Below are 12306 nucleotides of genomic sequence, written 5' to 3'. Positions count from 1 at the left end.
GCGTGGACCAACTAGGCCAAGCCGATTGGCCAGCAGACCCCTTCCCCACCTCCCCCGCACACCCACACACAGACACAGAAGCCCTCCGAAGTGGACCCTGTGTTTCTGTAAGAGAAAACTTTGTATGTGAAACACTAAGATCGATGAAGTGCAGGAGTTGGGAATCTGAGCGCAGGTGTTTCTGGCAGCTTTGTTGGCTGACACCCTCAAAGGCTCTACAGCAGGCAGGAAAAATACCGTCCGGGTGAGTGAGGCAAGAGTGGGGCCCAGCTCAGTCCGATTTTACTGTAAGCCGTGCTGGACCAAGACTTCCAGAGACTTGGCCAGATCATTTTACTTTAGCCATATTTAAATACAGCACAATTTTGGGGAAAAAAAATTACTCAGTTAACAGTTAACCCAGTCCCGAGTGCTCACGCTGAGATTCTTACAAATACCTCTGGCTCCTTTCACAAGGAGGGTACTGTTGACTCGGACACATTGCTCAAGACTCGGGGTCCAGGGAGAATGGCCGAGCAAGTGATGCCTGTGGGAGGCAGGACTGCCCGGGGCTGGGATGACGCAGAGATCGCTTAGGACATGGCGTCACTCACAAGGATGGGTTACAGTCTAAAAACAGTACTCAAGGTCTTCAGGGGAGAGTCTGCGACACATAAAAACAAAACTCTGGGTGGTGTGGGCAGAGCCTGTCTCCTCAGACAGCAGGGGCTCACCAGGCTCTAACTCTGCGTCATCCCTGGCTCAGCACCGCATCCCACGGAAGAGGTGAGCTGGAGGGTCAGCTTTCCTGGTTTTTTCAGAGCTGTGTGTGCGAGAGGCCTCTGGGCCCTTTACATCTTCCCTTTTTTAATGACAAATAGCAGGTGTAATAGAGGCCACGGTTGCTCGCATCGTCTCTCAGGTTAGTCTAATTAATAAAGGCAAGCACAAGAGAATTAAAAGAATAGCTAACAGAGGCCCGTGGAAAGCGGACAAGGAGCTTAGCACGAGGCCTATTTAAAGGTCACTTGAGAGATTCTATCCATCTCTTTGTAGCAATCATTAATTTGACCATGAACAGAATGAGAAACCCCTGACACATGAAAGAATGCATTTGAGGAAATTGTTGACAACCAAGATTGTGCCTGTGCCACAGTCCTCCACAGGAGCAAACCCATGCCTCAGTGCACCCAGCTCTTGGCTGATCTCTGCTGTAATATTAGTAGTTTTACTAACCATACTGGCCATTTTTGAGACTTCTCTTTGCATTCCAGGAGCTGTTCCTGTAATAGGCACCAAAAGCACAAAACCAGTCCTTAGCACGGCGAACCAAGTCACTCGTCTCCCACCACGGAGTGTCTTCTGTCCTCCTCCCCTGACAAAAGGCGTTTGGATGCTGCATGGGCGTGCTGAGAGTTAACTTAGTGCAATGCAGCCAGTAAAGATGACACGCCACTCTGGGTCAGCCATGCAGTGACTTTGTTTCCCCAAAGTCAGCCTGACGAGTTCGAGTCCTGATGCTTCTCCGAGTCATCCGTGGCTCCTTTCCTTGGGAGGTCTCCTTTCGGCGGTGTGCTGTCTGCCTGCAGGGGTCTCGCTGGTCCCGTGGCCTCTAGGTGTGCTGGCTGGATGCTTCAGGTCAGCAGCCACCGGAGACGCTGTTCACGTTTCTGCAACTTCAGAGGTGTAACTTGGCCTTGATGTTAACAGAGCATAAGGTCTTCCTTTCTATTTAGCATTTATTTAAGTTGGGTCTCCTTTAGGGCAAAAATGCTTTTGGGAAGCAGGGAAAAATTGTCATTTAAAGAAAACAAGTAACGTTAACACAAGTACATTAGTATAGTATGTGGATGTGTAAGTGGTGTAGACTCTTACCCACCCCCCCTTCCTTTTTTTTTTTTTTTTTTTTTTTAATCTTTCAAGACAAGGTTTCTCTGTATAGCCTCAGCTGTCCTGGACTCGCCTTGTAGACCAGGCTGGCCTGGAACTCATGAAGATCTGCCTGCTTCTGCCTCCTGAGTGCTGGGATTAAATGCATGCATCACTACCCCCAGCCTTACACCCCCCGTTTTAATTTAAAAATTTTTTCAAATACCCAGGAGTGGTGGCAATATACCTTTAATCCCAGCGCTCTGTTCTAAAACAACCTTTGTTTTATTTGTGGCACAATGATTTCTATAGGCTCTTCATGACTGAAGGACTATTTTTATGAGCAGCACCATTATTTAATACATTAATTTAACAAGTTAATCACCTGCTCTGCTTTAGATGTTATATTTGTTGCAGAGGTTAAGGGAGAGTTTCCTGGAAGCAACTTACAGCTCAGAGCCAAACCCTAGTAGTGATAAACAGATAAGAGCATATCCAATGATGTGAACCAAAATTTCAAATTTTGTTCTGACCATGAAAGGTAAGCATTTATTCAGACATTGGTTAGGCAGTTAGGAGAAGTTATCATCCATATAAGGAATGGCTAATGTGGAAATTCAAACAGCATTGGCTTACTGCTTCATGCCATGATGTCGGTATAGTAACCCATATTAGGGGTTGGGCTTATTTTAATTTTTTTTTCCTATGATGGAACCATGGGTACTGAGTTATTCCCACTATCAGGGATAAACAAAAATAAAATTTCCTATGAAGAGACCTTCAATCTTGACTTGTTCCTGCCATGAGGGGAAACAAAACCATTTACATCAAAATGAGGAGCCAAATAAAAGCCTCTCTGTTCTGGAGCAGCCCAGCTAGCTCCCGCGGCCGTCCTTGGAATGTGCTCTGCCCGGCCAGACCCTGGTGGCCAAAGAAGCTGCAGGCTCCTGAGCTCCAGTTGTTGGCTTCAGAGGCTGAGATCCCCGCCATGGCTCTGTCCCTGGGCAGCCTGAGCTGCTGGAGTCTCCTTGGCCACCATGCCAAGAGCTGCCAAGATGTGTGGCAGAATCTTTTCTCTCTGTCTCTGTCTCTCTCCCCTTCTGTTTCTCTCTCCCTACTCCCACCTCTCTCACAGAGGGTCCAAACAATACATTACTGTATTCCAGGTTGTAAAATAATTAACAGGAATTTATCCCCCCCCCCCAGCCCTTTTTTCTTTTTGTTGTTTCTAGACAGGGTTTCTCTGTGTAGCCCTGGCTGCCCTGGACTCGTTTTGTAGACCAGGCTGGCCTGGAACTCACAGAGATCCTCCTACCTTTGCCTCCCCTGAGTGCTGGGATTACCGGCCTGTGCCAGCATGCCTGGCTTTTATCTCCCTTTTCATTGGTTCATGCGCATAAAGTTGCAGAGCTCTTGCTCTGAACATTTGCCCTTTTAGATATTAATACATATTAATAATTGTACAAAATGCCTTGTTCCAAAAGACTAAGAGCCCATGTTGAGTTCCACTCTCTCGCTGGGAGAGGACTGACTCTCCTAAACTCCTAATTTCTACTTTAAGAAAACTTTTCTCACCTTCTCTGAGAGTCCAGTGCCTGTCCGTGTGCGCAGGCCTTTTTCGTCCTCTAGAGCTGTGGTTGGCACTGTGGGGTGTGACAGCACGGGCCTTACAGAGCACAGGTTCAGATCCAAAGGCTACGGCGACGTCATGAGGTGCGCCTTGGGCGAGCGCTGCCAGAAGCCTCGGGTTCATTCTCCATTTGGCCATTGTGCACTTAGAAGCCTCATTGTTGCCCATGTTTTCACGATCCCCACATTCAGGTATGAGACCTCCAACAGGAGGTCCCAACCCCCAGTTTAAGACACTGCAGCCGGCTCCAAGTCAGGAGGGTGGTGGCCGGGCTCTTCCCAGGGCCCTGGCAGAAAGCTGTGATTGGCTGAAGGTCTGCGCCCTCATTCGTCCTTTGTTGCTGTGATTACCACCATGACCCAAACCAGCCTAAATGAGAAAAGGGCTTATAAATAAATAAAAGACAAAAAAAAATTTTTTTTTTTTAAATTCGAGACAGGGTTTCTCTGTGTAGTCTTGGCTGCCCTGGACTCGCTTTGTAGACCAGGCTGGCCTCGAACTCACGGAGATCTGCCTGCCTCTGCCTCCTAAGTGCTGGGGTCACAGGTGTGGACCACCATGCCCGCCTGCTGACAAGTAGGTCTCACAACTCCCAGGGCACAGTCTACTGAGGAGGTCAGGCCAGGAACTGAAGCAGAAGCCATGGAAGAATGCTGCTCTCTGGCTTGCCCTCCCTCCCCCATTGCTCAGCCTGCTCTTACACCGATGCTGCAGTGACTAAAGATAAATGAGTGCTGGGCCTTATACTGTTTGCTGTGATTAGCCCTAAGGTTAGCAGTAGTAGCAAACCCGCCATCACAAATAATAAGACTCAGACACCTGTTAGGTTTATAACTGCCTTATTTACCTTGGGCAGGGCAGATACTCCTGCCTTTGCTGTCTGAATACCCTCACCATCCATCTCCCAGTCCCCATCCAATGCCATCCTCCTTAATCACTATCCATACTCTTATAAATATTTGCTTACTTCATCTGGGCCTTTTCATGACACTATTTGAGTCCTTCCTCCAGGCTTAAGGGATTCCTTCTCCAAGCTAACCCATTCTAGCTTCCTCCTGCTTCCTGGCTTCCCATCCATCTCTCCTCCATGATTCTCGTGATTCTCAAAAGCCCTGGAACCTTAGCTATGTCTACCCCATTCTGCACAACCCAGGTACAGGCCATTTAATCAACCAATCAGGTATGTCTTAGGCAGGTTACAAAACAAGGATAGCTGTAACCAGATCTTGAGGGCCAGTAACATGCATCAGACCAACCTCCAACACACAACCAGGCTCCCCTGCCAGGAGGGGCATTGCCTACAGTGGGCCGGGCCCTTCCCTGGAGTCAGTCATCAAGAAAATGCCCCACAGACCCAACCACAGGCCAGTCGAGGGAGGCAATTCTCGATGGTGGGTTCCGTTTCCCAGATGTCTAGTTTCTTTGTGGTTTATGTCAAGTTGACAAAGAACTAACCACCATAGCCTGTGACTTGGCCCTTACTTGAGGCCAGTGACTGTGGATTGGAAGGTGTGCAGTGATTGACAGGAACCGTCCATCCGTCACAGACATTCTGCAGCCTTTTAGTTATGTCACTGCTTGACTTGACTTATCTCTGGGTTAGTTAGGGGGCTCCCTGCAGCGTGCTGACCCAGGGTTGTAGCGTGGCTCTCGGAGGTTTCTTCAACATGGCTTACCCTACCGTGGTCTTCTGTGTTACTAAAGCTGACTGTGCAGATTATATGAGGAGCAGAGAGAATCCTGGGGCTTCTAGCTCCGCTAGCTGCCCCTGAGCGTAAGTGGTGCTGGACTGGTGGGCAGCCAAACAGTTCCAGAGAGTGACCAAGGCAGACGGCACCAGAAAAGGACTCTCAAAGGTTCTCAGGAGGCAAAATGCCAGGAAGAAGCTGGGAGATGAGGGAGAGGCTGTGAAGGGAGCAAGGTGTGAGCACAGATGGAGAGAAGGAGAGGCTCAGTTGCCAGGGAGCTGCTGAGGTGAGGAGCCGAGTCCCGACAGCAACAGGCCTTTACATTCTTCTCACTGGGTCCTCTGCCTTCCCGATGGGTGGAGGCCTCCCGGAGGAGCTCCTCTGCCTCCCCGATGGGTAGAGGCCTCTGGAGGAGCTCCACTCTGCATTACATAAGCCCAACGGTGGCTTTTCCAGCGGGTTATTAGGTTCTTAACCAAAAGCTCTGTGTTCTCGTCTCCAGCAAGGGAGAGAAGCGAAGGGCCTGTTGGAGTCTTCCAGCACCCCACGGGCAGTTTGCAGCACCACACCCTCCCCTTAGACCTGTCTCTTGAGAAAGTCTTAGCTACTCCCCTTCTGCTGTGATGGAACACCATGGCCAAGGCCACCTATAACAAGAAATGGCTTATTAGGCTTATGGGTCCCAGAGGGTTTGAGGGGCACAGAGGGGCACACAAGGTGGTGGCTGAGGGCTCCTGATCCCAAAGCAGGAGGCTGAGAGAGCGCACACTGGGAGTGGACCGGGTTTTTCAACCTCAGAGCTGCCCCCAGGACACAGGTCCTCCGAAAAGACCACACTTCTGGCTCCTTCCCAAACAGTCCACCAGCTGGGGACTGAGTATTCAAACCTACCAGCCTGCGAAGGCCCTGAAACCCCCGAGGGGAAGGAAGCTCCTCCAGGCTCTCGAAGACAGCAAGGAGCAAGCTAAGCCACGAGGGGTTCCGGAGCACTGTTCTCCGAGCTCCACAAGCAAGCTGTGGCGTGCACACACTAATGTAAATAAATCCAAGAAAAACTTTCAGAAAAACCCTGGGAGCGTGAGGGGCTGGGACAGGCCTTGAGGTAAGACTAAGAACGGGGTGTGGGGGCGAGGGAGAGGTAGCCCACTGGGGCTGGGAGAGCTGGGAACTTGCTCATATCAGCTCCATTCCCAGCCCCACATACTGCTGGCCCACACATTTAAGACACAGGCAGGAGGACTGAAAATTCAAGGTCATCCTCAGCTCGTGCGGTAGTTTAACAGAGAACGGCCCCCACGGTCTCTCCACACTTGCTAATACTGAAAAGCGTTTGGGGCAGGGGTCACAGGCTGAGAGTCACAGAGAGAAAGCCCAAGCACAGAGGGCAGCTTTGGGTGGCCCTCTAAGTGACGGGCTGTTTATCTTCACTTTTTATACAAGCGACCTGCAGGTGAGCGACCTCACTTAGTATACAAGCGACTCTCCTGCTAGCTTTCAGGTCCTTCTGTGGGTGGCCTCTGCCGGCCTAGTCCTGGATACTGTCCAAGGTGCTGGGACTGGAGACTCGCGCCTACCAGTGTTCTCTCCTCGGTCCGCTGTGATGGGTGTGTGTGTGTGTGTGTGTGTGTGTGTGTGTGTGTGTGTGTGTGTGTGTAGCGCGGAGGCTGGGGCTGGGGGGACACTGGGAAACCCTGAGTGAGAGTCCTGGGAAACCCTGAGTGAGAGTCCTGGGGCCCGTGCAGTCGCCTCCGGATAGGCGAGCTAGGCCAGCGCCGCCGGGCGGGGAATTCCGGCCAGGCGGCGCGCCGGGGAGGCGAAGGGGCGGCGCCGGGCCCGTGACCCCACCCCAAGGCGCGGGGCAGCTCCGGCTCGTGGGCGCTGCAGGTGCGAGTGGGAGGCTGCGGCGTTCTAGGCGTCGGTGCTGGGAGGAGCAGACGCAGGTCCCGGGGCGGTGACGCGAGGCCTGGGGTGCGGGATGCGGGTCCCAGGGACCCGAAGGGCCTCCAGGGACAGGGATGCAAGAGCGCGCTGGGCAGGGCGCGGGTGTCACGGTCCGCGGGGGCGGCGTGCGAGGCTCCGGACGCTGTTTCGCAGGCCGCCCGTCCTGCTAGGGGAGAGGGGGCCGGCGGTGGCCCAGTGGTCACATTCCCACGGTCCCTGCGCCCTGATGCGCCGGCGCCCAGCCGCCACTTCCTTCACGTTCCAAGTTTCGGTTTCGCTGCGGGTCCCGGTCGAGCCCGGCCCTGAGATCTCTCGGGTTGCGGGCCGCACGAGGTCGGCCCTGCTGCCCAGCAACGCCAGGGAAGGACGGGACCCCCAACCTGCCCAGCCCGGACAGCGAGCGCGAAGCGGTCCCGGCCTGCTGCTCCGCCCCGGAACCCGCCCTCACTAACTGCAGCCACAACTTTTGGCAGCCAGTGCCCGGGGCGCTGGTCTTACCAGGGTCAAGGCCGGGAGCCTCCCCTGCCCTAGGAGCTGCAGGGATTTGGGAGAGGCGCAATCCCGAGCCAGTCCACCATCAGCTCTCCCTGGTCGAGCCCGGGCCAAGGTGCCTTCTTCGGAGAAGGTGCCCTAGCTGGCGGATGGAGAGGGATTGCGGCTAGCACTCGCTCGCCTCTGCCAGGCTGCCTTTTAGCTCAAGCCCTCAGGCGGCTTCTCAGTTTCCTGAGCAACACTGTAGGTCTGACTGAGTGGTGTTGGCTCGTGGTACACCACCCGAAAATGTGGTGGAGGTAACCTGCCCCCTCTCCCATACACCTTCTAGGCGTAGTTCCAGTTCTGAGAAACTCGCGGTTTGAGAAGCAGAACTTTTTTCCTTCCTTCCCTCCTTCCTTCTTCTTTCCTTTTGTTCGTTTGCTTTCGAGAACGGATTTCTGTGTAGCCCTGGCTGTCCTAGAACTCTGTAGACCAGGCTGGCCTTGAACTCCTGCCTGCCTCTGCCTCCAGAGTGCTGGGAGTAAAGGAATGTGCTACCCCCACCAGGAAAAGCAGAACTTCCTCTAGAAAGTTGACATATATTAAGAAAGGCCAGAAGGATGCGGCAGATTGAGAAGAGGCTCTGATCCCCCAGCCCCAACCTCTGCGCCTTTCTGCAGCTCCTGCGGTGAAAACCTCCAGCCCGCATTCCCCGAATCTAGAAACCCGTGGTATTCCCACAAACCCAAACACTGGCACACAGTTGTGTCTGTGTCGATCTCCTTTGCATGTCTGTTCTGGTTTTAAGAGGTCCTTTGTAAGGCAGGTGGCCATGGTGGCTAATCCCAGCACTCAGGGAGGCAGAGGCTGGGGGGGAGATTGCTGTGAGTTCAAGGCCAGCCTGGTCTACCAAGTGAGTCTAGGACAGCCAAGGCCACACAGATAAACCCTGTCTGGAAAAACAAAACCTGACAGCCCTGCCTGTCCTTGAACTCCTAATCCTCCTGCCTCCACCTCCCAAGTCCTGTGGGTACCTCCTTCAACACAACTTCTCCTTAGTTTATAGCTCAACCAGAGCATCTAGGCCTGCAGAACCCACTTCCAGGAGGAAGAAAGGGCCTAAGTGGTGGTCATTGAAGGTGTGTGAGTGAGGTCACCCAGACCTGAGTGTTGGATCTAGGGTGCTTGGAGGGGAGGAGGCATAGTGAAGACTAGGGGTTGCCATAGCTAGTGGGGCCAGGGAGTGTCCACAAAGCTCATCTCCACGGCCTAGTCTCAAACATCTCACCATCTGACTGTGGCCAAAGGCGGCCAGAGAAGCACAGGCTGGGGGGAGGGGCAGCCCCTGCAGGTTGCCTAAGGGGTGAAGGTGATGTCACGGAACCCTGAGAAGAGCGGGGAGCCTCAACTACGGTGTACTCCTTTTGCTAGGCCATCTGGGCTGGCTCACCTGATCTCTCACAACTCCCTCAACCCTCACCTTCAATTGGGGGGGGCAGAGACGCGGGGGGGGGGGGGACGGGGTGATAGACACAGTGCTGAGGTGATAGCCAGGGTGACAGCCGGCAGCAGCTGGCTGCAGCAGACTGCAGCAGACATTCCCAGATGTCCCACAGGCTGGCAGGCGGCTTCCCACCTTAGGTGAGGGTGCCCTGCTGCTGGGGCTCTGCAGAGCATCCCTTCCTCCAGTACAGCTGTCTCTCTGTCTGTCTGTCTGTCTTTCTTTTCTTTCTTTCTTTCTTTTTTTTTTTTTTTGGTTTCTCAAGACATGGTTTCTCTGTGTAGCCCTGGCTTTCCTGAAACTCACTCTTGAAGACCAGGCTGGCCTCAGACTCAGATCCACCTGCCTCTGTGTCCCAAGTGCTGGGATTAAAAGTGTGCACCACCAACCACCAGGCCAGTTCCCATTCTTCTCTGCAGCCTTGCTCTCTGATCTTCCTTGGGCTTTGGTGGTGGGCAAAAGCTGTGACTGGCGGGGGGGGGGGGGCGGGAGGGGGTGGCAAATTCCTGCCTCAGGAAGGAGCTGGGTTTGGGTTAGAGCACTGATAGGAGCCCTGGTATAGAGTTTCGATTACCAGGAAACTCCTGGGTCACAATCACTTTATTTTCCTTGAAAATGAAACTGAAGTGGGTGGCAGTCACGTGACAGGAGGCTGAGCTTTATAATGTGCTGCCGGTCTCTCCCTTTCTCTCTCTTGCAGAGCTGTAGCTGACGGCATGGAGTGTCCTCGGTGCCAGCATGTTTCCTCAGAGAAGGCACCCAGGTTCTGTAGTCAGTGTGGACAGAAACTATCTCCTGCTCCCCCCATACAAGGTGAGGCTAGGTGTGGGAAGGGGACAGCGGGACTTCAGTGTGGAGGGGGTCCCTTCCTTCTCAGGCATTGGGACACACAGCCAGAGGTAGCCTCAGTGGGCACTAGTGACAGGAAATTTCCTGAGGACTTGCTCTTTTGTCAGGGCAGACTGTTTAGGTTTCTGCTACAGGTGCCTGCCACTTTAAAAGAAAAGTAGTTTTGGTTTCAGTTCTCAGTGAGAACTGGGCAGGATGGAAGCCTTGTCCGTCCGGCACTGCTGCAGTGGAGGGTGGGGATTCAGGAGTTCACGGGTAACCCTGAGGTATCACTATTGCTGAACTAGGGAGTCACCACCTGTGCCGGAAGCCGGGTCCTGTCACCATCCTCAATAGGTGATTAAAAGAACCAAATTTTAAGTCGGAAGCAGGAAAAGGAGGTTCATGCAGGGTCCCACATTGGGAGGAGGAGCTTGCCCTGTGCACCCTGTGTCTTGGGGTTCAGGCCTGGCTGGCCTCAGTGTGGAGGAAGCCTTGGTGTGCTGGAGGGGCTCCTTGGATGAGTCCCTGTTCACAGGTCTGCGGACAGGCTGGCATATCAGTAATTAACATGAAGATGGGAAACAAGCTCACCTTTAATTTCTGTGGTCTGGTGGTCACCTCTTTCAATTTGGCCAAACAATGCATTTGCCTGGAGAAGGGGTTTGAGGGGAGAAGCCAAGATGTGTCTGAGAGCAAGGGTGTGTGGCATTAAAAAAATATTTTCATTTTTATGTGCATTGTTGTTTTGCTTGCATGTATGTCTGTGTGAGGGTGTCAGACCTTGGAGTTACAGACGGTTGTGAGCTGCCATGTGGGTGCTGGGGATTGAACCCGGGTCCTTTGGAAGAGCAGTCGGTTCTCTCAGTTGCTGTGCCATGTCTCCGTCCCTGGTGTGTGGAATTTAAGACACCATCAAGTCTTAGGTGTGCTGTGTGGTGGAGGACGGGCAGGGGCTGCTGTCTGTATAGGTAGAAAGGGCAGCTGAGCCGGCTGGCCCTGGGCTCCTCACAGAGGGCTGTGACTTTACCAGACCAAAACAAAGTGGGCTGTGCACAGTGGAGGGCAAAGTTCTAGTCCAGCCTGCAGGAACCCCAGTATCAACGTCAGCATGGCATGGGCAGAAGAAAGGAAACAGAAACTAAATGTGAAGCATCCCTTCCTGCTGTAGTTCAAGGCTGGGGCAGCCTAGACTTCGACCTCACAGTGAGGGGATGCTAGCTGGGTGGGTCCTGGGCTGAGGCAGCCAGGGGCCTTCCTGGGGGCCACGGGTAAAGACACAGATGGAGTTCTTTTGGGGTCCCTGGTAAGGGCTTTGAGTGCTGTGTGACTGGTTGTCTGTGGTTTTCTGTGAGGCTCTGAGTGGAAAGTCCTCACACTTCCCCTTTCCCAGGTCTCCAGGACCCAAGCAGGGATTATGGGAACACTGAACAGCTTTCTTGAGGGTAGAGGTGAAGTGCTGGGCAGTGAATTCTTTATTTTGTGCATTTTCTAGGTTTTCATGAAGGGCCCGTGTGGTTTGTAAAGACAAGGACTGCATGCCCATAGCTGCTGAGCATGTGTGCATGTTTGTGTGTGAGTGCATGTGTGCATGTGCAGGTGTGAACTTAAGATGTCGGAATGGCAGTGGCAGGTCTCCTGTTCACGGAGATAGTTCTGCCTGTGGGTGCCTGCGCGGGTCAGGGTCTGTGGGTCAGCTTACTGTGGGTAACGTAGGGGGGCTCTCCAAGGAGAGTGGGTGCCTGCGTGGGTCAGGGTCTGTGGGTCAGCTTATTGTGGGTAACGTAGGGGGGGCTCTCCAAGGAGAGCGTGAAGGTTGGATACTAAGCTCCCTGCCAGACTTCCCAGGAAGCTCATATGGACGGCTGAGGAGGCCAGCCTGGGTTGACTGTGACCTGGCCTCGGTGAGGCCTGCCTCTCCACAGAGCTCCCGGGAATCCCCTGGGTGGCAGAGGGGCTTGGCCACTAGTTTCTCTTAGCTCTGCCCCCCACAGGGTTGACAGGAAAACTGGGCTTTGGGGAATAATTGTGACAACTTAAGAGTTACAACTTGATGATGTAAGAGTTTGGCTTTTTTGGTAACCACCCACTTTTCTGGGCTGACGCTTAGTAATCATTTCTTCAGGACTTTCTCATCTTCCTAAGCTGAGCCTCTCTCTTTGTTTTTTTTTTTTTTTTGAGGCAGGGTTTCTCTGTATCCCTGGCTGTTCTGGACTCACTTTGTAGACCAGGCTAGCCTTGAACTCACAGTGATCTGCCTGCCTTTGCCTCCCTAAGTGCTAGGATTGCAAGTGTGCCACTGTGCCTGGCTGCATTTTTGTTCTTAAAGAGGACTTGGGTTCCATTCCCAGCAATCACCTGGTGGCTCACAGTGTTTTCTGACTCCAGTTCTAGGG

The 12306-nt window shown here is 53.2% G+C and overlaps 1 protein-coding gene across 4 annotated transcripts in view; it reads left to right on the top strand.

Moving 5' to 3' along the window:
- The first annotated feature begins 6909 nt into the window (after positions 1-6909).
- Rnf213 (ring finger protein 213) overlaps positions 6910-12306 on the top strand; it is an 86614-nt gene continuing 81217 nt past the window's right edge. The window contains exons 1-2 of one of the 4 annotated variants that reach the window (XM_060386279.1): positions 6910-7050; positions 9783-9895. In XM_060386279.1, the coding sequence (XP_060242262.1) occupies positions 9799-9895 (97 nt within the window). In that variant the 5' untranslated portion in view covers positions 6910-7050; positions 9783-9798. Of the gene's footprint in view, positions 7051-9740; positions 9896-12306 lie in introns of those variants that run through there. The other 3 variants (XM_060386280.1, XR_009592683.1, XM_021639392.2) reach the window with 3 other exon arrangements.

Source organism: Meriones unguiculatus, chromosome 7 (assembly GCF_030254825.1).
Source record: "Meriones unguiculatus strain TT.TT164.6M chromosome 7, Bangor_MerUng_6.1, whole genome shotgun sequence".
Taxonomy (NCBI): domain Eukaryota; kingdom Metazoa; phylum Chordata; class Mammalia; order Rodentia; family Muridae; genus Meriones; species Meriones unguiculatus.
This window is presented reverse-complemented; position numbering and strand designations above follow the sequence as displayed.